The following is a 25,013-nucleotide window of genomic DNA, read 5'->3' as shown; positions in this document are numbered from 1 at the left end:
GAGGATTTTTTTGTTGGTATTATTTTATCCACGATCTCATCTAATTAATTGATAAATTAAATTAATATTAATTATTTGATTAATTAATTAATATTAATTAATAATACTTAATTATTTATTTAATATTATCGTTAAATCGTTTGATTAATTAATTCTATTAATAATACATTCAATCAATTAATTTTAATAATTGCGTCAATGTCGCAAATCGTTAATTTATATTATAGTTCGAATTTAGGAAATAAAAATATCCTTGTCCTTTAGAATCGATCAATTAGCCTGTTAATTAGGATCAGCTTTTCTTTTTCTTTTTTTTTTTTTTTTTTTTCTTCTTCTTCTTTCTCTTATCTGTGAATTTAATCAATCAATTAATCAATTAATGAATATACCACTGTTTGATAATTAATGAATAATATAAATCAGATTTTAGACGCGTATATCCGTTTCTTCCGTTTCGCGTAATTGATTAAAATTAATAACATTTGATATATCTAGAATCTGATATAAAAATAATTGTATCCATCCAATTATAATGTCTAATTGATAATTAAATGGATTTTAAATAAAGAGCTACGCTACGGCGTAACCAAACATTTTGATTTTCACGAGGACAACCGATTGGAAGTGAACAAACAAATGATGTTCGTTGAGAGTCACTATAAACCGGCACCCCAAGCCAATCCTTATCCTCTTCCTTTTCCCTTTCGTAATATGAATGCGACGTCTTCCTTTCGTCATTCTTATCGAACGAATATCGTTCTGGTAAAAATGCGATTTGACAAATTGGCGCGGCCGCGATCGGTGCGTCATTTGCATCTACGTCGATTAGACTGCCGTCTTTTATTAAAGCTCCTGTTGATCAACAAAAGTTTCAATTCGTTTTTGCTTTTTTTAACCGTTTGACTGCTATGGGCGCATATAAGCGTCCGACGAAGACCCGTGGACGCATATATGCGCCCAACGAAAACTTTGATCGTTTACTGCCTCATCATGTGTACGGATCGCATGCCGTTCACGCGATGCGCTTCAGCTTTAGAACAGCTCGCAGTCAAAGGATTAATCGACTCGCGTACAATCGAGATCGTTCAAAGAAAATGATATTGGTCGAAATAATCAGGATGTTATCGTTGGTCGATTATGATTTTCAATAAAAAATGAAAAAAAAAAAAAAAGAAAAGAACCAAGAAATGTTGCAGATAATGCAGCTTCCATAATGTACAAGTGCGGACAGTTGGAAATAATGTGTTGGCTTCATTATTTTCTTTTCTTTTGTTTTCTTTTCTTTTTTTTTTTTTTTTCCTTTTGATATACCTGAAATAAGAAGTCCCTCGATAATCACCGATACCTTCCATTGTTGTTCGGCCTTACGATCGTCGATCCAATTTGCTCGAAGTCGAAGATGCTCAAGTGGATGATTGATCTCACGTGCAGTGTGTTGTTTCAAAGCTGCTAAAAATGCCCCGGGCCTACCAAGGCCAGAGAGATCAATACGAAATGGAAAAGTATTTGTAACGTTGCACGATGATTCCAATATCTGATATCTCGTTAATAATCCATTAATAAATGTTACGACATCCTTAGGTCCAGATTCCCAATCGTTCATCCAATGTTTAGGAGTCTAACATGATCGATATTATTAATGTGATATATGATCAATGACGTAATTTGAATTTTAAAAGATTGATCATAAAAATAACATAAAATAACCTTTGCATTTTCGATTCTAATGAAATCTATATCGAGCCTTACGCGGTTTAACAAATTCCGAGTAAATTCGATTTCATCAGAGAAGAAACGCTTCATTGGACTCTCTTTCACATTATCGTGGGATATAAGTTTCAACGATGATTCAAATTTCATCAATCGTCTATCTAACGTTTCCTTTAAATCCTCTTCTATTGTATTCTTTGATCTCGTTCCAGTTCGACTATCGTCACTCGATATTTTTATCGTCATACCTGAAACAAATGAAATTCCTCTTGTCGGAGACATCATGAAGTTTTTTGTTTTGTTTTGTTTTATTTTGTTCCGTTCTTCCTTTATTTTGTTTATCTATTCTCTTTTTTGTTTTTTTTTTGTTTTTTTTTTTTTTAAAATTGGGCTTTCGACAAAAACAATTTCTACCTTTGAGAAGAGCCAAGGCCATTTCCGCTGCTATTCTTTCCCAAGCTCTGTGAGAATTCGCAGGTAAACCAAAATATTCCCTTGGCGAATCCTCGTCGTTTAAACGTTCCGCGATCTTCAATGGATCTTTTTCCGATATATCGAGAATATTTATGACGTTTCCTAAAGTACGACGACCCTCAAAAATATCCTTCGACCAAACATCACGAATAATAGCACGTAGGGTGCGCATATCATAATCATCTTGTAATCTTCCACCGTAAACTGCAACGTCCAACAATCCTTGACCAGTTTCCCAATTTTGGGTTTGATTGATTTTAATCGTTTTATCGACGATCAATGTATAAGCCGCACCCAAATCCGCTTCGTTCCATTCGTACGATCTGATCCATGCTTGCGGAACGAATTTACGTCGTTCTTGAATGGTCGAGTGTAGCCACGATAATAAAAACATACCAGATATATTATCGTTTATTTTATTAACGTCCAATTGTTGAAGCTGTTGAAATGATCTTCTTAAATTTCTTTTAACACCCTCTGGTGGCTCGTAAGCTAATTTTAAACATAATCCCGCAAGACCAGGATAAAAACCAATACATTCTTCCGTGGTCAACCAAATTCTTGTGGTTGGTTGTTTATCGGTGGTACACATTGGCGATCTCAATAGACTCTCTAATCGAGGAAGCCAAGTCAAGGCTAATTGTAAATTGCTCAATAATACCCAACTACCGTTTCTAAAATTGATCATCATATATATATATATATATATACATATATCCATTGATATGAGAAATATAATGTATCAATGATATATAATTACTTTGTTACCATGTATTAATTTTAATCTTAATTGTGCACACCTCAAAATAATTTCTAGTTTTACACATTAGAAATGGCATTACATAACGATTCCAGTGCACTTTCATTTGTGACAGAGTGAATAATTTGCACTCCAAAAAAAAAAAAGAAAAAAAATAAAAAAAAAAAAAAAAAAAACTATATATTCTTTGTAGCCTCAGAAATAGAATCAATTAGATTTGGAAACTTATTTCTGATTTTATCGTTATAATGAAAAAAAAGAAAAAAAAAAAAATTCATGAATCATACAATGCGCAAATTGTTTCAATTGAGTTCAAAGTTGGTCTGGATTGTTCTATAAAATAATCACACGCACAACAATTAAGATCAAATGAAATTCTAACTTGCACGCAGCTTCCAATGCTAATTCCGCTTGAATAACTTGTCCTTGTCCTAAAGAGACTTCGGTGAATATGGTTGATGATTTTATACGATTTACGGCCAATGACTTTAACTCTGGACCAGGATCAGTTCCTGGTGATAATAATAAAAGTATCGGCATTGTTGATCCCTCGTTCTCCGCTATCTTTTTTAAAGTCCACGCAGGTGGTGCCAAATCTCGTACGCCTTTGTAAATTATTGTTATTATTATTATTATTATTATTATTATTCTTATTCTTATTCTTATTCTTATTCTTATTCTTATTCTTATTATTATTATTAATTTTGTTCTTTTTTCCTATCAATTCAGATCAGTTGGATCCATCGATTAAAATTTCTCATTAGTTCAAATACGATTGATAAACAAATGATAATAACACGTATAATACGTATAACTCCTACCCAATTGCGAAATAGCAAATTTCGTGAGAGCTGTATGCAAATAATCCGGACGTAGGACTTTGATAATCAATATACGCTGAAATGGAGTCAAACTGTTGTCGTTGTAGATATTTCCAATATCCTCAAACCAAGCACGTTTCATTTTAGCAGCGACCTGTTGTTAACATATATATATATATATATATATATATATATATATATATATATATATATATATATGTATATAATATAATGAGGAACATAAGCGAAATTCTAAATACAAATGGATATTTCTATAATATTGATTTGCATTTTGATCTATTATACATACATGTATGTATGTATATATATATATATATATATATATATATATATATATATAAATTGATAAATATGTTAATATATACCTGATGCATCGAACTGACCAATACTTTTACAGCTGGTCGACGTTCGTTGGGTACCCAATCGGGTAGTTCAATATCGATATTATCCTCGTTATTTATTAGACCACTATCTAGCAATAAATTTCTCTCGATTTCCGATACTGGATTTAAATAGAGTGCCAAGTACAATGCAAGCGGAAGTCGATGTTTTCTATATGCCGCCTTTGTACAGTAATGCACTGTTAATGCAATTAATCTGTGAACAAAGGAAAAAAAAAAAAAAGAAATATCCGTTTATATATCGTGGAGTAAAAATCAAAACCAAAAGAAAGAAAAAAAAAAAAAAAAAAAAGAGAAAAAAAAGAAAAAAGAAAAACAATAGAATATATTAAAACGGATTTAATTGTTAAAAACGAATGATTAATAAAAGTCTATATACGTAATTAAGTATAGATTAGGATGAGTTAAAAGTTTCTAAAAAATGATTTTAAAATTTACATGATACATGTGTATTAAATTATTAATTATTTTATATTAAAAATTATAAGGACAAAAAAACAAAATAAAAGAAAAAGAAATCTTTTTTATAGACTCTTTCGAAGATTTCCTTTATAGACTTAAGATTTTTCTTTTTTATTTATTCCTTTTGAGAATCATCAAAATCACAAATGACACTCTTCCCCCCCTCCCTCCACCCCCCCCACTTAAAGAGAACTTATTGATATGAACCATCATACTTTTTCGTTATATCGATTTACATTGTTTCTATTCGAATATTTTTATAACAATAAGAAATTAATCAATATCGACCTCTTTTCAACTAGTCTGTCCTGTTCTTTTCTCTCTTCGGCAATGGCTATCGATCTTGTGCCCTCTGCTTCGAGATATATATCCGTGAAAGCTTCCGTTGAGAAAACGTATAAAGGATTCAACGATGTCAATCCCTTAACAGCTTTATAAACGTTGGCTGCGAATTTAGCGAGTCTCTCACGACTCTCCATTCTCCTTAAATTAATCAATCAAAATAAATAAATAAATAAATAAATGAATAAATGAATAAATAAATAAATAAATAAATATATATATATATAGATATAAAGTATTTTGAAATTTTAATTAAAAAAAAAAAAAGATTTGTTCTTTTTATTATAATATATTTTTATTATATTTATTAATATAAATGAATAAATAAATATATATATATATATATATATATATATATATATATATATAGTATTTTGAAATTTTAATTAAAAAAAAAAAAAAAGAATTGTTCTTTTTATTATAATATATTTTTATTATATTTATTAATATAAATGAATAAATAAATAAATAAATATATATATATAGTATTTTGAAATTTTAATTAAAAAAAAAAAAAAAAGAATTGTTCTTTTTATTATAATATATTTTTATTATATTTATTAATATAAATGAATAAATAAATAAGTATATATATATATATATAGTATTTTGAAATTTTAATTAAAAAAAAAAAAAAAAAAAAAAAAGAAAAAAGAAAGAATTGTTCTTTTTATTATAATACCTATATAAGTATATATTATAGTAAAACGAAATCAATAAAATTTAGAAATATATATATATAAATATATATATAAACATATATATAAAAAAAAATTTTTAAAGAAAGTTTGAAATTTACTTAGAAATATCCTCGAGGCTACGACGACTTTCTTCAAGAGCCAATAAAATTTCTTTGGCCTTTGTCTGAGTATTTTCCAACGAAGTTAAAAGGCCACCACTACTATGACCATTACTATCACCGCCGCCATCATGGCCATTTTGAGACTCTTGCAAAAGATCTTGCCCTCTGGCTCTACCCAATTGAGCTAACAAATCTACTCGAGCAGCGTCCCGTTCGCCAGAAAGTTTCTCTTCCCTTTCTAATGCTTCTCTTCTTCTTGACTCAATTTCTGGAGTTTCTTTTAACAAAACCTTAAAAAGATAAGGGAAGAAAAAAAAACAAAAAAAAAAAAGGAAAAAAAAATGAGCAATAAAGATCGAGTACGATAAGTTTAAAATTACAGAAATTTCTTACTCTCTTTGTAATATCAAAGAAGAAAGAAAGACAGAGACATATGGAAAGAGAGAGAGAGAGAGAGACAAAGATAGATAGATACATAGATAGATAGAAAATAGATAGATAGAAATCTAAATAACATTTTGTAAAATAATAATAATAATAAAAAAAGGACATAATAAGGAAGAAAAATAAATTATCTAAATAATGTTTCATAAAGTAATAATAAAAAAAAAAAAAAAATAAAAAAAAAAATAAAAAAAAGAATAACAGGAATAAAAAATGAATCATCTAAATTATCGTTGAAAAGAAATAAATTATTATTATTATTATTATTATTATTATTATTATTATTATTATTATTATTATTATATTTTGGATAAAACTGACCTTATCGACGAGTCTTTCGGCTAAGCTTCTCGTTCCAGCGCCAAGAGCAATTTTGAACAAAACAGCGTCAGCTTCCTTCGGTATATTATCCAATCGATCTCTTCTAGTAGCTAAGAAAAGTTTAAAGCCTTTTTGAGCTGGCAAAATACGTTCACCAAGTCTCAATGGTCGTTTACGTAAAAGCGGCAACAATATGGAGGGAAATTCAACAATTTCCTCGACCAACAATGCCTTCCCAAATCTAACAGCTAATTCCAATGCGGTAAAGAACTTAGAATCCTCGGCCTTTATTATTTCCAATTTTAATCCCAGATTTGACTTCAACCAAGCGACCGCAACTCCAGATGGATCGAGAAAGATAGATACCAAAGGACCTTTTAAAGCGCATGCAGCACCAACGAGACTTCCGGTGTCCGCTGGTAGTCCTTGAGCTCGCCAAAGTAATCTTTCCCGTTCGGTGATCAATAATTCAATGACCGATCTCTTCCACTTGTCATCTCTTTCCGGATCCTAAAAAAAGGATAATATATTTTAATTTTTTTAAGTTGCTCGATTTTTTTTCTTGCTTTTCTTTTTTTTTTTTTTTTTTTTTTTTTTGTTTTTGTTTTACACATATATACAGGATGTCGAAAGTGCATGGAAATCAAATTTATATTATATATTACCGAGATCAAATGTATAAACAAAAATTCATGGAAAAAAAAGTTCATACATTTGTATAACGTATGTAGAGACATTAGAATTCGACATAGAATTAATTTACTTGATAGATCAAAAAGGACGCGGCATTGGCAGCTTCGACGTTCAATCTAGCTTTACGTTTGGTCAATTCCTCGTATTGTTCTTGCCAATCGCGATGTTCCTTGTCGAGTTTCGACAAAAGTGATCTGGCCGTAGTCAAACTAGCCTCGGTCGTTTCTGTTCTCAATTGTAAAGCCGCAGCACCCCGCGAATGTTCAGCCAATTCTTCTTGAAGTTGTGCAACACGACTTTCAACGGTATTTAAACCAGTCGCCAATTTTCCAAGTTGTGCCTTGGCAGCCGATAATCGTCTATACGAAGCAACAATTCATATAATTGTAATGTTTATTTATTTTTTCTTCTTTTTTTTTTTTTTTTCTTTCTTTAACTTTCGTAATATAACATATTAATAATCACAAATTGTAATCTTTGATATAGACATTTCAGAAATTTAATTATTAAAGGAGATTATACTCGGCCAATAAACGTTGTTCACGTTCCAATGGTGCAACCTGTTGAAGAATTTGTCCGTATTGTAAATTAGCAAGTACCCAGGCTGCCAATGGAGCTGCTGCCATCGATGCTCTCCTAGCAGTTTTCTCTTCAAAACTATCGGGACGTTCCTTGATCAATTTTGCAACAGCATCTAAACTTGCCGAAGTACTTCTCCTCGCGTCCCAAGTTCTTCGATTGGAGAAGGAAAAAAAAAAAAAGGGCAAAGCCAAAAAGGCAAAAAGAAAGAAAGAAAAGAAAAACGGATTATTATAACGCGGCTATTCAGTAACATCTTTTTCAATATAAAAAAAAAAAAAAAAAAAAAAAAAACCAAAAAAATGTTCACCTGATTTCATCTTTGATCCCACGTTTTGCCAAGAAAGTCTTCATGCTGTTCCAAGACGTATCTTTGATACCCATTAGTCTCAGGACACCTTCAAGGACATCCCTTACAGGTGCCGGTGGTGCTCTCAATGATCTAACTTCGGCAAGAGCATCGGAACTGATACCAGCAACAGCGTGTGACGCTTGTTCGACCAATGGCTCGACTTTGCTCAATTCCCCTTCTATATCGGCCTTTTTTAAAGATACGATTTTTTATTATTATAAATTTTTTTTTCTTTTTTTTTTTTTTTCTTTTATACATACGTAAGAATATAAAAAAAGATGATCGAATAATGTTTTTTACCTTTCGTCGTGCCAACTCGGCGCTCTCTCGTTCGGTCACGGCTTTTAAATTAGTCATCTCGCCACGTTGCCCCGTGGCACCTCTCATTGTTGCAGTAATCTTTTCTAAAGCCGCATTAGCTCTTCCTTTTTCAATCTAATAAATTAAAAAACGTATATCCATGTATTATTCCTACGTCGTAATTATCGCGAGAAAATGTAATTATTCTTCCTCGAGAAAAGATAAGAGGATGAAGAACGGAAGGGAAGGGATGGATGGATTGATTGGGGTTAAAACAAAAAGAAAAAAAGAAAAAAGAAAAAAAGAAAAAAGAAAAAAAGAAAAAAAAAAAAAGAAGGTGACCAAAAAGAAAACAAAGATTAATACCTCAAGCTCTTGTCTTTGCTTAGAGACTTCGTCCTCCAATTTAGCTACGTGTTCGCCGGCTTCTCTTAATCTACTTATACCAGTGCCAAGGCTATTAAGTTTACTTTCAACTTCCTCATTCCAAATTTCACGAAGATATTGGGACGTACAAAGTAGCGCTAAGAAACGTGCCGGAGCTTGTTGCTGCTTAGGAGCTTGAATATGAGCTTTAATCATAACTTGTGTGTCCACAGATGATACTACAGAAGCTTCTGATACGTTTGAATTATATTCAATCGCTAACTCTGTCAATGGTGCTTCGTAAGACCACCATTCGCTTCCAATACTTGGACCAATAATTGCACAGTATCTGAATAATCCAGAACGTGATAATAATGTTGATTTTATGTCACCAATGTCTAGAATAATGACTATACGAAGATAATTGCGGATACCTGTGAAATGATTAAATAAATATTTTTAAAAATAATTAAATATTTATTTAAAAATAAATATTTTTACTTTTTTTTCTTGTTTCTTTTTTTTCTTTTTTTTTTTCTTTTTCTTCTTCTTTTCTTTTCTCTCTGTATTTTATGTTCCGTTAAAAAAGTTCGTGACATTTTAATGGACTACTCACGATAATAAAAATATTGTTCCAAAGTGCCAGGAAAATCTTCTCTCCTTGATAAATCTATCAATGGTGCTATCATACCATCCAATTCTTCGGTTGAAAAAAGTCCCGGAAGTTCGCCCTTCGCGACAACGGCACTAATCAAGATGGACATTCCTTCTTCTCTCATGTGATGTTCCTCGAGTAAGAGCATCGTTGGTTCACCATCTATACCAGCCATTTGAATAGCACTTTTCATCGAAGCTTTAGCTCGACCAGGTCCCGAATCAATGAATCGAAAGGATGAGAAATTTGCGGCCAATCTTGCGGCTGATTTTCTTCCTGCTCCTGGTCGTCCAGTTAATATAATACCACGTAAATGTGTCCCAAATGTCCAACATATGCCTTCGATCAAATTAAATTCAAATATAATTATCAAATATTTCGCGCCTGTTTATAGATTACCCTTCATACACGGTCGATAATTAATTACCGACGGAGTATGAGGTGTTGCATACAAATAGGCGTCCCATCTATTTAATATTCATTGTAATAAATAATTATAAAGAATGGATATTATGTATGATACAATTATTAATGATCTTATGATAATAATCCTTAATTGAATTAGGTCAGAATCTAAATAAATATTTATTACCAGCAATCATTTGTAAAAGATGGGAGGTAATTGTTGCCTGTATTGGTTCGCCTTCACGAGCACATTTGGCAGCTACATTTATTATATTATTTTTCCAATCCTCTTCGACAATAGGTAACAACTCAGTATTGCCAACCTTCCAAACGTAAACATCGTTGATTGTTGTATTTTTTACTTCTGCCATTTTAGCAGACAATACGGAGTCCCAATTGACTCGTGCTTTAGCTGATAATCTGAACGAAAATACAACAAATTGATACTCTCTTTTAATCGACGTTCTATCTTGAAAGAAAAGAAAAGAAAAGAAAACCAAAAAAAAAAAAAGAAAAAAAGAAAATATTTACAAAATGGATTACTTAGGATAGAATAAACGTCGGCCAGCATCTAACAGATAAGATGTAACATCTTCCATATTTTCCGGTGTTAAATAATAACCAAGACAATCGGCCCACAAAATAAGATCCTTCGGTGTCCACAAGAAAGAAAATTCTTTAGACAAATTCATCGACTGATAAGCTTCGAACATAGCCGTTGCCATCTTCGAAGACGAATTATCTATTAAATCGTCATTTTGTTTTAATGCATTTCTCAGATGAAGTTCTAACATGGCAATCGTCTCTTTCGAACTTGGAGACCTTAAATAATATTATCATAGAAAAATATATAGATACGATCTAATTATGATTTTTTTTTTTTAGTTTTTTAAGCAAGTAAAATAACCAACGGTAGATAATACGTAGCCATAAGACATTCTAATCTTGGATGAAGATTAGTAATAGAATCGGCAGTACAAATTAATGTTAATGGAATTCGAGCGAATTCCAAATCATCCTCGTGAAATCCTTTGTCCTGAATTAATTCTCTTACCAATTCCTACAAAAAAAAAAAAAAAAAAAAAAAAAAAAATTTTGTGTTTACCATCGATGGAAGATGATAATTTGTATTTTCTTAATACGTTCCGTGCCATGTGTACCACCGGTGGTACACTTTAAACTTGATCTTCAGGCGACGTGTATCACCGGTGGTACACGTTAAAACTTGATCTTCAACAAGTCACGCCATTTTTTCTTTAATCAAAATATCAAATGGCCTGAACGACAAGTCCAGGCAAAAATGGCTTGGCACGGAACGTGTTAAAAAAAAAGAAAAAAAAAGAACCATGCATGAAATCACCTGCATCTCTTTGGTAGCTAAATGTATATCCTTAAGTATTAGAATAACTCGTGAACCATTTCTAGGTTTATAAGTTCTTCCATTAGAGGATGAATCCAAACGAACGCAAGCTCGTTTTAAACGCGTAATAAGATCTTGTGCGCCATAGAGAGATGATCCTTGTATTAAGGTCGACGGTGCATTATCCTTATTTTTTATAAATGATAATGCAGCAGCTATTAGGGTACTTTTACCGGTGCCCTCTTCACCTCGTAAAATAACAGGATAATCATTTTCTATCCAGGGTAAAATAGATGCTAATGCCCTTTTAACGGGTCCTAAATGTAAATGATAAAAATGAATTGAACGTCATATCTCATAATTCGTATATATAATATTTATATGATCATTACCTGAATATAAAATAGATCCGTCCTCTATCTCAATTGATTGATATATGTCAATGAATGGTTCTAATCGATCGGACTTTTCATTATAAATAACGTCGAACGGTTTATCAGGATCTGGACACCAACAATCCGTCAATTGATAAATCAAACGTGCTAGATTATCCCTAAAGTTTTGATTTTCAATTTGTCCGCAGAATCCACCGATAAGTGCCTCCGTACAAAGCGTCTGCGTATGCGCTTTACGTAAATGATATAAAACAGAATTGATCAAACCGGAAGCTGATAATTGTACTGCATTGTTCGTCTTGAGAATTTCATTGATGCAGGTAGATAAATGTGCCTTTATATTCTTTCGAACGTTAACAGGCAAATCCTCGACATTTATGGCAAATAGAAGTGAATCCGGATCAATCGTTCCAAGATGGATGACGCCTAATCGTGAAACTGTAGCTGGACTAGCACTTCCCAGCTTATGCGTCTCGAATATGAATCTGTTTCGGGTTTTTTGTTTTTGTTTTTTTTTTTTTTTTTTTTTGTAATCAATTAGCTCGTTGGTAATGTTGACGATAAAAGATAAATAATTTAGATTACTTTACCTTACACCGTTTCCAAGTTTAACACCAACTCCATTAGGCAATGTTAACAATCTATTATCGTCCAAAGCAGAATTTAATGCTTCCGCCCATTCTGGTTCAACGTCGCCATTGAATATTATCCAAGTTGAACTTTCACCGGCTGTTATCACTGCGCTCGATAATAATCCTTCTTTCCATTCTCTTAGGGAAAAAAGAAACGTTATTAAATGTTAAGTGGAATTTTAAAAGTAAAGAAATATTAAAATAAAGAATATTTTTTAAATTAAAAAAAAAAAAAAAAAAAAAAAAAAAGAAATATTTAAAGATAAGAATTTACTTATAACATAATATAATGTATAAATAATTATTAATGTATATATTTAAGTTATAGAATATATTTATTGATTAATTATTATATATATATATATATATATATATATATATATATAATATTATATATATATATAATTTGATTATATTATATATATATTTATTATAATATAATATATAGAAATAAAAACTAATTTTTAAGAATTTTTGATATAATAATAAATATTTTAGTTTTTATTTAATAAAAAAATTATTAAAAATTATTAATTTAATTTTTGTTTAAAAATTAATTAAACTTTATAAATACTATATAATTTAATATTAAAAAATTTATAAATAAAGTAATATTTAAATTTTATTAAAATTAATGAAAGTTAGAATAAGATAAAAGTAATAAAAATAGGAAAATTTAGTGCCAGCATCAGCGGTTAGACTAATTTATTTAAGTTAATTAGATATTTTATATAGTAATTATTTTTAAAAATAAGTTTAATTAATAATTAATTTGTTTAGTGAAATATAATTAATTATTATTCAAATTTTTTAAAATTTTAATTTTATAAAAATTTTGTAATAAACTAGGATTAGATATCCTATTATAATAAATGTATAAATATTATAGAAGAAATTAAATGATAAATCATTAAATTTAAAAGATTTGGCAGTATTTAAGATTTAGAGGAACCTGTATAGTAATTAATGATCCACGATAAGATATACTTAATTTTTTAAATTTATGTATTGCTGTTTTTAATATTTAATTAAATTAAATAGAATATAATTTATAAAATTTAATTAAGTAAAATAATTCAAGTCAAAATATAATTTAATTAAGATTAATATGGGTTAATTTAATTATTGGATTAAAAAATTTAATTTTTTTATGAAAACAGATTTAAAAGTTAATTTAAGAAATCAATTAAATTGAATAATAAATTAAATATGTACAAACAAAGTTTAAGTACCGGAATGTGCCTATTGATAAATATAGATATTATATAGAAAAAATATTAGTTTATAAATAATAATTTATTTACGATAAATAGAATAATAGAAATACTAATTAAAATTTTATATAAATTTATTAAATAAATAATTATTTAATAAAATAAATGATTATAAATATTATATAAATAAATAAATAAAAATTTGTTTTGTTAATTATTTTTAAATAAAATAATATAAAAATTAATAGTTAAAAGTATAAAATAAGAATAAATAAAATGAATATTATTTATAGTAATGAAAAAAATATTTTTTAAGAAAGAATTAATAATAATTTATAATATATCATTGTCGTCCTTGTAATTATTAATTAGAATGAAAATTTAAATTAAAAAAAAAAAAAAAATGAAAAATTACCTTGTTTCCGGATCAACGCGTCCCAAAACTCTTGACTTTGGTACTGCACCAGGATAAATGAGACACTGATATATAGGTTCACCAATTTTCGACATAGCCTCGGCTAATAATTTTCTAATGATCGTTTTTCCGCTACCGGGTGGTCCAACGATCGCAACGCCTGTTCTACTTTTTAATTGATCGTACAATTGTATACACTGATCTATGATATTCTTCGTATAATTTCCAGACTCGCATAGTTCTAACAGGGCTTCTCGTAAATTTTTTTTCTCATTGGACATTTCGTTTAACGTATGATCTGTATTAGGAAAGACGTCAACTAACAATTCGAGAAACTTTTTAGCATCGTCCTCAGTTAATTTCGATAACGTTGAATCTTTTATCGCGATCAATAGCCTGATTAAAAAAAAAAAAGAAAGAATATATGTATATATTAGGTTGGAAACTATGAAACGGGCGTTGAATGAAAATAAATAACTAAACAAAAACGCCCGTTTCATAGTTTCCAACCTAATACTTATATATTGGGTTGGAAACTATGAAACGGGCGTTGGATGAAAATAAATAACTAAACAAAAACGGCCGTTTCATAGTTTCCAACATAATATTTACAAATGTTTAATATATAATAATTAATTAAAAAAAATGTTAATACCTGGACGATTCGTCGAGATGATTAGCCGATGAAATGGCATCGATTACCGATCTAAGTGCTCTAAGGCCCCAATCATAATGCGACTGTTTCGAAAGTAAATTTTGAGATATATCAAAGGTTTCGACCAAACGATTAGCAAGCATGGAGGATTCTAAAAAGCCAGCGCATTCCAACAATGCTTTGATGATATCAAATTTATCAGGATGAGCCATGCCAATAGGTCTGAACAATCGAGCCAACGAATCTGGAAGTCTGTGTCGTCCACCATATTCATTATCAGCTGGATTCATTGTAATAAATATACAACAGTGTTGATCGAGATTAATTCTTTGATCGCCAAGTACAACTTGATTGGATCCATCTCTTACAGCTTCTTGAAGTGGTCTAATCAACATAGCTACGGCGCTCAATGTTTCTTCCTCGAGACGATTGAATTCATCGAAACATCCCCAAGCACCAGCTTGAGCCAAACCACCTAATATTCTTTTCATGCTATTTGCGTCCATACCTAATTTAAAAAAAAAAAAAAAAAAGAAAAAAATTCCTATTTCGTTACAATAATATTAATCTAATTATCAACGATACAACAGATATTACTCTTATGGACAAACCTTCGTCGCAATTAAAGACAATGACCAATCTACCCAATATACCACCGAGTGCTTTAACGCTCTCAGTTTTACCAGTTCCAGCTGGACCAGTTGGGCTACCACCTAATCCAAGTTTCATAGCTTGGGTCAAAGCCAAAAAACATTTCTCAGTGAGCGACGTCCAAACTAAACCAACAGCTGCTCCTTGATATTCAAAACGATATTGGAATTCTGCAGAGGCGCATCTTATCATCGGACCCTTGTTCTTTCAAAAATGTAAGCATTTTAAACATCCATGTATCATATGTGATTATTCAGATAAGGGAGATAAATTTCTTCAGTTTAAAAAAAAAAAAAGAGAAAAAAAAAAGAAAAAAAGAACTTACCGTTCTATAAGTTTTCAATTGTCTGTACCAAAGCCACGACGTGGATTCACCCCTCTCAAGAGTATTCAAAAGCGTTCTAGATATCTCGAGATGATGAACGGTATCGAGAAGTAATCCGCGTGCCTTTAATACCGTCAATTTATCACCAATGTCTTCGAGACCCTTATATCTGGCTCTTTGAGTATCCAAAAATTCTACCAACTTTTTCAAACCCAAATTACCCTCCTTCAAAGCTGCCTCACAACGTTCAGTAAATCTGATCCTTTCGGATAACAAAAGTATCTGTAATTATTATTGATATTTTAAAAGATCTACTAAATAAACGATACTTGTACATTTAGTAATAATTTGGTTTCTTTTTTATAATAATAATAATAATAATAAATTTAACAATACAATATTGTCGTACAATCCTGTCATATGGTTTTATTTATTAGTTTGGAAACTATGAAACGGGCGTTGAATGAAAATAAATAACTAAACAAAAACGACCATTTCATAGTTTCCAACCTAATATATACATACAGAATATTGAAAATGATTATATTATTTGTAATCATTAGATTATATCCAATAATTTTGTGCCTTACCTGAGTTGGATAAATTGATGGATCAGGCGATGAGTCTATTAAACATTTATCAAGACTCTGTCGAAGGGTATTCCTTATACCCATTTCAAGATTATTCAACCATATTGGTAATGGTTCACTGGTATCGATAACATCCGATAAATTTAATATTTCACCCTCCGGTGAAATTACAGCGATCAAACTGTTATTATCATCTCTTATCACCGATCCAATACCTTGGTACAATTTTGGAAGATGAGATTCCAATGCTTTACCACTACCTGATACTAATTCCAAAAGATCTTCGTCGCTCAAAAAATATAAACGAGGATAAGAGGATCTTTTTTCCTATATTATTAAAAAAAAAAAAAAAAACAAACAAAAAAAGAGAAAGAGAGAGAAAACTGATTAATTAGCTTAAAAAAAATCATTTTAAATACGTTAGATGTGCGTAATGATGTGTCACGAAATATTATTAAAAATTCATCTTGAAAAAACAATCCCCATAAAATTATTACCATTAACGTTAAGAACGTAAGACATATATATAAAAGCAAAAAAAAAAAAAAAAAAATAGAAAAAAGGAAAATAAAGAAATAACATGCCTCTAAAAATTCGTCGAGACTTCTTTGAGATCTATCGAGTAAATCCTTCAAATTAATTAATGCCGGCAAAGGTAATCTTCTAATGGATGATACTCGAGGATCATGCGATACTTCTCCCATAAGATATCTAAAAAAAAAAAAAGAAAAAAAAAGAACAATATTTGTAAAATCATTGATTTATTAAAGATCATTTTCATTATCTTTACGTATAATTTACCTAAATTCCTTGTCCGTTCTCGACCATTTTCCAGAATCATTTGGAGCGGCACCGCTACCATATATGGGTTCCAAATAAACCCATTTTCTTTGTACGATACTTAATATCTTTATACGTTCTTCGATCTCCGATAAACTGGTCTCGCATCTTGTTGCTCTAGCCTGAAATCTTTCGTATCCCGTAACACCTTTTGCACCCTCTAACAAAAGACGTAATTCACCTGCAAATAAGAATTATTTTGTCTAATAATAATATAGAATAAAAAAAATAATTTTTAATAAACGTAAAAAAAAAAAATAATAATAATAATTATTTGAGAAAATATTTCAATACCTATCCTAGCCAAAATATTGCCATATTCACCGACGATATAAATAATCGAATCTTTACTGTCCTTTGTCTGTTGAATTTGAAGACCTGCCGATGTCTCCCAAGATTCTAATTCCAATATTGCTTGACGTATACCACTTTCGGCAGCTGCTCTCTTTGTAATTTCCTATAGAAAAAAAAAAAAAAAAAATATATATATATATATAAATATTATGTTGGAAACTATGAAACGGGCGTTGAATGAAAATAAATAACTAAACAAAAACGCCCATTTCATAGTTTCCAACTTGATACTTATATATTAGGTTGGAAACTATGAAACGGGCGTTGAATGAAAATAAATAACTAAACAAAAACGCCCGTTTCATAGTTTCCAACCTAATATATATATATTTTTTATGCATGATGGATACGATGAGATATAAATTTCTAATTTTTTTTTTTTTTTAAATAGGGTTCCAAAGAACAAAAATATTTCGTTTACCTTAACGCGATCGACATTATCACGTAATTTATCCTTGACATCAAGTATATGACCGAGGGTCAAATCGCGTAAATTTCTAATGTCATTCAAACAAAGGATAGATCTCAATTCCGTCCAATGTTCCTCGGCTATTTCATCACCGCGAAGAAGTTGAATCCAATCAATGGCATCTCTTATCTCACGTAACCTTTTACCAACGAATGTTTCGATCATTACGTTATTCGAGGATACAATATCGCCGTCCTTAGAATTATGATCCTCGATTGATTGCAAACGGATTCTGGTATCCCATGAATCAAGCCAATCGTGTAATCTCGGTAATCTCCTTCTAGCGACTGCCCATTCTTCGGCCCTTTGATTATCAAGTTCCTCGAGAAATTCAGCTTGAAATCTGCAATTTGATTCCTCGGCATCTAACTGTGCTTCGAGCTTTCTTAAATTCACCGTATCGTCTTCGATGATATCGTTTAAATCAATACCGATCCTTTGACAATCTATACTCAGGCTATCCTTTTGTTCCGTTAAATTTATCCAACGATCTCTCATAGATGTTATCCAATCGATACCAATAACGTCAGGCTTTTCCAACCACTTTGTTTCCCATCTTTCGATCTCATCACGTAATGCTATTCCACGATGACGCAAATTTACCTTAGTGTCCTCCAATTGACGCATTACCACCGATTTATGTTTTTCCAAACGATCGGCCAACTCTTCCCAAGCTATATTTGCCGTATTAACTCCTACGACATTACAAACAAAATTTTATTAAAAAAAAAAAAAAAAGAAATTAATTAATTAATTAATTTGTATCCATGATTAAAAAAAAAAAAAAAAAAAAGAAAAACCTTCCAATTTTTCACTCGTCCATGCTGCCAATACTTTAGTAAGACCAGCAACGGCTTCCATTTCACTACCAATTCCAGTATACTGTTGTTGAATCCGTTCATGAGCTTCATTGGCCAATCCAACTTCTTCAACATTGTGCGGTCTCCTTTCTAATTCCTTTGAAGCGAAGGATAGAAAATCAACGATTGCAACTAATCTTGAGGAAGCCTCGACACGTAAATCCGAACACAAACGTTCCCAATAACGGCGAGATGCCGATTCTAAATCGTTCCTAGTCGTTCCAGTGTCAATGCTTATACACCATATTTTTACTTCGCTTCCTCGCAATTTACTAACCTAAATTAACAAAGAAAAAGAAAAAGAAAAAGAAAAAAAAAGAAAGATAAAATGATACGTACATATAATTAATTTTATTAATAATTAATTTATGATATATATTTACTTATAATGATTTATCATTATCATTGGCTATTACCTCTTGAGCCCATTGTTTAGCGTCCTTGAAAGCTCTACTCCAATCATTCGGAGATGCTCCCTTTAATCTGTTGGTATATAGAAATAAAGTTTTTCTTTTTTTCTTTTTTTCCTTTTTTTTTTTTTCTTTTACTTTCTTTTCGTCATAATTTTTTTTCAATCATTATTTATCATACTCGAGCAATATTAATGAACTATTTAACAATGGGATAATTTATAAACGAGATCTTGAATTTTTATGTTCATACGTACTTTTCACCAATGTCAATCCTCGCTGGTGCCGCCAGGTTCAACCACTTGATCCTAACGGATTCCATAGCACTTAAAGCAATCTCAGCTTGCTTGTAGACTCCGCCAAACAAGTAAGCACTTTTATGAACTAAATTACCAAATTGAGCGTGCTCGACATTACCAACGCCACGAAAGTTCATTGGAATTGATAAAGAACGTCGTATACCGGAATATATTTTCGCTCGAATTTCTTCGAGAGTAGGTCGCCATTGTAACATTCCATCGCGGAATATTAATTCGACCTTGAGCTCTGGTAATTTTCTTAATAACGATGGCAGAGCACCACTAATCATCATGAATGAGAAAAAATAAATATATTAGTTGAATTTGATTTTAAAAGTTAGCTAAGTCCATTTCGTGAGCGGGGCGGGAGGAGGAGGGGGTTGGGGTGGGGTGGAGGAAACAAACCAAAAAAAATAATAATTAATTTCTTACCTATAAGCAACGCCTAAAGCTTTCAAAAGCTGTCGATCCCAATGCAATTTCCAAGCAGTCGTATTACCATATTCAGCTTCGACGTTATCAACGATCATTCTCATATTCATCAATGTATCCTTCCAAATATTCTGATTACCAACGAGATTGATAGCCTCGCCTTTGAATAAATTTGAGACCAATTTGCGCAAGTTCGTGTGCTTAGACGCTAACTCGGCGTTCTGTCTTGCAAACTTCGTTACCTGAGAAGAAAAAAAAAAAAAAGATAGACACAGTAGTAAATTAAAGAAAAAATTCTTACGAATCAAACAACGAATCTTAATTAATAATTAATTGTTATTATAATTACCAATTCTCTTAGTCTGTTCGTATAACCATCAACCGCTTGAGGATCTGACCATACTACACCCGATTGTTCCTTTACACCACGTGCCAATTCCAATGCTGTAGTTAACATAAGAGGCCTTTGAGAAGGCACCATACGATCACCTATGGTGTTATGGAAGGTCGCAACTTGTTGTAAAGCTCTTGCTCGACCTGCCAATAAACTGGCTCTCTCAACTAAATCCCTTATCTCTCTTGGTAATTCAATGCCTTGTCCTGAAAGTGCTCTGGCTTCCCTGATCAATGTCATCAATCTAGGATCATAAGTAACTCGCATAAGACTTGTACCGGTTAGCTCGATGACTGCCGAATCTGTACCCAAGGTTAATTCTTTTCTAGCAACTGCATCTTTCGTTTCGTTCACCTTAATATATTTTAATATCATTTATTATTAATTTATTACAAAAAAGAAAAAGATATGAGACGTGTATATATATATATATATATATTTTTTTTTTACCCAAGACTCTACAAGATACTGTCTCTTTCTTTCAGCATCCTTTAAAGCTGTTGTAACTTTTGATACGTTCTCTTCGAACATCGGTAAATCAGCTAAAATTTCTTTACCAAGTTCTATTAAACTTTCTAATCGCATCTCTGACAATCTCGCAGTTTGAATTTCCTGAAGTATCTTAGGAGTATCCAAAAGATCATCTGTATCCGGTCCAGCGAGGCAAGTTTCTATTAAAAAAAAAAAATAATAATAATAATAAATAAATAAATAAATAAATAAATAAATAAATAAATAAATAAATAAATAAATAAAAACGTGACTATATCAGCATAATTAATTCGTATTATTATTATCATTATCATTATTATTAGGTTGGAAACTATGAAACGAGCGTTTTTGTTTAGTTATTTTCATTCAACGCCCGTTTCATAGTTTCCAACCTAATATATAAGTATCAAGTTGGAAACTATGAAACGGGCGTTTTTGTTTAGTTATTTATTTTCATTCAACGCCCGTTTCATAGTTTCCAATCTAATATATAAGTATCAAGTTGGAAACTATGAAACGGACGTTTTTGTTTAGTTATTTATTTTCATTCAACGCCCGTTTCATAGATTCCAACCTAATATTATTTATAACTCTTCTTACCAATCAGATCGTCGTATGCCAAGAGCAAAGCTTCACGTTCACTACGAAGAGCTGTTTTTAATGCATCCCTTTTCATAAGATCGAAATATCTACGAAATTCCTCTAATAATGAATTAGACGTTTTAGCGTCAGCGATCTGAGCCTTCAACTTTTGAGCAACCAATTCCTCTGTTGGTATTAAAGCCTCTTCGACTTTACGTCTCATTCTATTCCATTCGATATCATTCTCATCCTCGCCATATACCACTGATCGTGATTATAGCAAATAATTGAAAAAAAAAAACAAATAAATAAATAAAAGAATTATATGATACTTGTAAAATATAATTATCTTGAAATACAATTTCAAACGGACACGCAGTATTATTCACCTTTAATGTCTTTAAAATTTTGAAGAAGATTGTCAGCGTCGAGCCGTGTTCTCTCGTCAGATGTTAACAGTTTCATCAGTTGACGATGCTGAGCACGTAATTCGCTGAGTTGTCTGGATAATATTTAAAATAATAATAATAATAATAATAATATTTGTAATTCGAAAAAAAAAATATTAATAAAAAATAGAGAAATCTCTCCTAAGTTGTACCTAAGCCTTCTACCAAGTTTCGAACATTTTCCAGGTACAAATACAGTATCTTTCCAAGGATGAAGTGAATGATGAGGCCAAAAAAGTCCTGTTAATCTCTCGCTAGCGTTCACCCATTTTTCGCATACCATTGCACCCATCGTTACTGTATCTACTCCAATATGACCTTGACCTTGATTCAGATTTGTCTAAAATAAAATCGACAATACATATATGTATCATAGATAGAGATTAAAAAAAATATATATATATAAATAAAAATGTATGTCTCACCTCGTTAACAAGATTCTCTACAAGTATCACCGTCTCATTTCCAATTATATCCAAAAGTAATTTCATACGTTCCTCTTTGTAAACTACATTGCCTAATTTCCAAACATCATCGACAAAACCTGAAATCGCTTCGAGCGATTCCTCTAGACCGATAAAACCATCTCTGTATTGTAAATAACATTTCAATTAATACATAAGAATTTTTGATCAGAGAAAAATTGAAATTTTGGATAATATGAATCAATGTAATCCTTGCTTATTATAATTGACTTATGATTATTCATTATTAATTGTATTTATTCATTGATTTTTAATAATTATTTGTATGTTTTATATTAAGCCTGAAAATATGCAATAGTTCAAACAGCGTCGATAATGTCGCTTGCAAGCGCTATCTATCGGTAAGAAACTTTCTTTTCAATCTGATGAGTAAATAATACAACAGTACACAGGTGCATGACATGTTGCATATCATCAAGGGTTAAAAAAGTTTCGTACTGATAGATATCTCCCGCAAGCGACATTATCGACGATGGACAACGAAATATTTGCCTATCTTAAGGCGCAACTTAAATAACATATTTCTCTTTTTTAAATCATTCTTTTTTAATATCTTTTCAAAATATAAAAATAAATAAATAAATGAAATCAAACCTCGAAACAGCCGCATTCTCAAATTCGTTTCTAATGTCGTTCAATATTTTTGCAGCCTCATCGAAAGACGTTTTATCTCTGGATCGAGTCGCCTCATTGCTTCGTTTTATCCAAAATGCTTCCTCTTCGGTAATGGACGTAGATGGACGTGGACCGAGAAGATCCTCTTCTAATTTTTTCAAAAAAGCCGGATTGAATCCGGATGATTTAAGAGTAGGAGCCCAAACTTGTCGTATAACTTCGATAAGGGCAGAACCTTCGCCAGCTCCTATCGAAGTCACTTGTACCAAATCATGAAAATTTTCTTCCGTAACGATCGACGCCGAAAGCTAATAATGGACGAACGATTGAAAAGATTTTATTTTTTTGATTGATTTATATATAAAAAAAAAAAAAAAAACACGTACGTTTGCGTATAATAATTACCTTGAAAAAAACCAACGTATTCTTTCCAGCAATTAATTCATTACTGAGTTTCAAAGGGATTTCATCATTCTCGGGTTGAATTGGTTGAGCACAAAGAGTTCTACATGTAGAATGATTAAAAAATTTGTCTAAAACTGGCGAGGACCATTTTTTATCCTCTTGAACAGGTACACCGAAGAAATAACCAGCTGTCGACACTATGAACGATCCACGCCTATCGATCACCACCATTTTCTTGATCTCAATCCTTCTATAATATCAACAATTTATTATTACATTACTCGAATGTCAATATAGTATTATTTTTATTGAGTTCGAGAGAAATACGTGATGCATATATGTTGTAAAAATGTATACTACGTGACATGCTCGGAAAGTCTCATGTGTTTGTCCTTGCAGCTTGCTGATCGTTCGAGTTACCACGACAACCTAATAGAAAACAAAGGCATTAACAGCACCCAACTTTCTATTAACACGTGGATACTATCACGTGATTTTATTTCACAAATTATATGATTAATATTTTTATATTTAAAAAAAAAGAAACACGATTTCTACTATATATATATATATAAAATAATACATAAAAACTTAATTAAATAATAAAATTGAATACATTATAAAATAAATAAATACTTATACTAAAAATAAATAAATACGTAATTAATAATTAAAAATATATAGAAAAAAAAATATATATATATATGTGTGTGTGTGTATGTGAGTATTCAATATATAATTAATTAGAATTAATTATATATTGAATTATATAATCAATGGACATTCAATAATAATTTCTTAATGATAAATTTATTTGTATATACTTGTATATGAAAAATAAAAGAAAGTACTTACATGATTGTTGCTATTGAAGGTCTTCAAGTCCTCAGAATATAGTTGAATTCATAACAAGAGTTGGAATAATAAACAAACAAAACTGAAAAATTTATTAATATAAAATAAGATTAAAATTGTATTATTGATTGTGTATATATAATAAGTGTATTTATATATATATAATTTGTAAATGTGTTTATAGATTCAATATATAATACTATATATATATTACGTTAATATTATTTCTGGCGTATTGCGTATTTATTTTTTGATTTGTAGGTTTTTTGGAGAGCTAAAAATATATCGACATTAACAGAGAATAAAATTAATTGCGTCCGTAAAATTAATTTTACAAGACGTATCAATATTTGTATGTGTCTGTAAAAAGGATATATATATATAGATATACATGTGTGTATATTCATATTTGTGTGTATGTATATATATGTGTACCTACATGTATGTATGTGTATATATATATATATATGCATGTGTGTATGTATATATATATGTGCGTACATACATGTATGTGTGTATGGATATATATATGTACATACATGTATGTGTGTATGTATATATATATGTATATATATATATATATATATATATATACATATAATATGAAAACCGTATATAAGATGAAATTCAAATGAACGCGACTAATTAATGAAAGATTATTAATTAGAATATCATTAAAAGATGAGAAAAGTAACGATATCGCGAAAATATATGAAAGAAATTCGAAATTAATAAGCATTTTCAAAGAGGGCACTGAAACATCGATTTTATTTTTATAAATATGTAGATATCTATCTTTTAAATGATATTTCAATTACGACTTGTGAAAAATATTAACACAACATGGAAATCGCATTTTTATCGATCGATTGATATATAAATCAAGGATGTACGTAAAGAAAAATATCTACTAATTACCTGTAATCG

The 25,013-nt window shown here is 30.4% G+C and overlaps 1 protein-coding gene across 1 annotated transcript in view; it reads right to left on the bottom strand.

Moving 5' to 3' along the window:
• btv (dynein cytoplasmic heavy chain beethoven) overlaps nt 1-23,462 on the bottom strand; it is a 23,828-nt gene extending 366 nt beyond the window's left edge. The window contains exons 1-43 of the mRNA XM_085663878.1: nt 23,232-23,462; nt 22,806-23,134; nt 22,141-22,314; nt 21,879-22,049; nt 21,667-21,779; nt 21,296-21,541; nt 20,654-20,874; nt 20,159-20,557; nt 19,810-20,051; nt 19,336-19,659; nt 19,085-19,151; nt 18,609-18,945; nt 17,761-18,503; nt 17,280-17,442; nt 16,947-17,166; nt 16,730-16,856; nt 16,146-16,472; nt 15,556-15,837; nt 15,191-15,434; nt 14,580-15,087; nt 13,925-14,320; nt 12,254-12,433; nt 11,661-12,148; nt 11,269-11,585; nt 10,820-10,968; nt 10,452-10,730; nt 10,096-10,328; nt 9,465-9,842; nt 8,849-9,282; nt 8,483-8,617; nt 8,141-8,370; nt 7,774-7,983; nt 7,322-7,610; nt 6,559-7,068; nt 5,791-6,083; nt 4,938-5,132; nt 4,152-4,383; nt 3,766-3,919; nt 3,327-3,549; nt 2,125-2,858; nt 1,708-1,958; nt 1,312-1,618; nt 1-852 (exon numbers count right to left, since the gene is read on the bottom strand). The exon at nt 1-852 is cut by the window's left edge and continues 366 nt beyond it. Of these exons, the coding sequence (XP_085520004.1) occupies nt 548-852; nt 1,312-1,618; nt 1,708-1,958; nt 2,125-2,858; nt 3,327-3,549; nt 3,766-3,919; nt 4,152-4,383; nt 4,938-5,132; nt 5,791-6,083; nt 6,559-7,068; nt 7,322-7,610; nt 7,774-7,983; nt 8,141-8,370; nt 8,483-8,617; nt 8,849-9,282; nt 9,465-9,842; nt 10,096-10,328; nt 10,452-10,730; nt 10,820-10,968; nt 11,269-11,585; nt 11,661-12,148; nt 12,254-12,433; nt 13,925-14,320; nt 14,580-15,087; nt 15,191-15,434; nt 15,556-15,837; nt 16,146-16,472; nt 16,730-16,856; nt 16,947-17,166; nt 17,280-17,442; nt 17,761-18,503; nt 18,609-18,945; nt 19,085-19,151; nt 19,336-19,659; nt 19,810-20,051; nt 20,159-20,557; nt 20,654-20,874; nt 21,296-21,541; nt 21,667-21,779; nt 21,879-22,049; nt 22,141-22,314; nt 22,806-23,134; nt 23,232-23,462 (12,390 nt within the window). The 3' untranslated portion in view covers nt 1-547. The remainder of the gene's footprint in view (nt 853-1,311; nt 1,619-1,707; nt 1,959-2,124; nt 2,859-3,326; nt 3,550-3,765; nt 3,920-4,151; nt 4,384-4,937; nt 5,133-5,790; nt 6,084-6,558; nt 7,069-7,321; nt 7,611-7,773; nt 7,984-8,140; nt 8,371-8,482; nt 8,618-8,848; nt 9,283-9,464; nt 9,843-10,095; nt 10,329-10,451; nt 10,731-10,819; nt 10,969-11,268; nt 11,586-11,660; nt 12,149-12,253; nt 12,434-13,924; nt 14,321-14,579; nt 15,088-15,190; nt 15,435-15,555; nt 15,838-16,145; nt 16,473-16,729; nt 16,857-16,946; nt 17,167-17,279; nt 17,443-17,760; nt 18,504-18,608; nt 18,946-19,084; nt 19,152-19,335; nt 19,660-19,809; nt 20,052-20,158; nt 20,558-20,653; nt 20,875-21,295; nt 21,542-21,666; nt 21,780-21,878; nt 22,050-22,140; nt 22,315-22,805; nt 23,135-23,231) is intronic.
• Between the last annotated feature and the right edge of the window lie 1,551 nt (nt 23,463-25,013).

The sequence above is a fragment of the Vespa mandarinia genome, chromosome 24 (assembly GCF_050613455.1).
Source record: "Vespa mandarinia isolate Hongniang chromosome 24, ASM5061345v1, whole genome shotgun sequence".
Taxonomy (NCBI): domain Eukaryota; kingdom Metazoa; phylum Arthropoda; class Insecta; order Hymenoptera; family Vespidae; genus Vespa; species Vespa mandarinia.
This window is presented reverse-complemented; position numbering and strand designations above follow the sequence as displayed.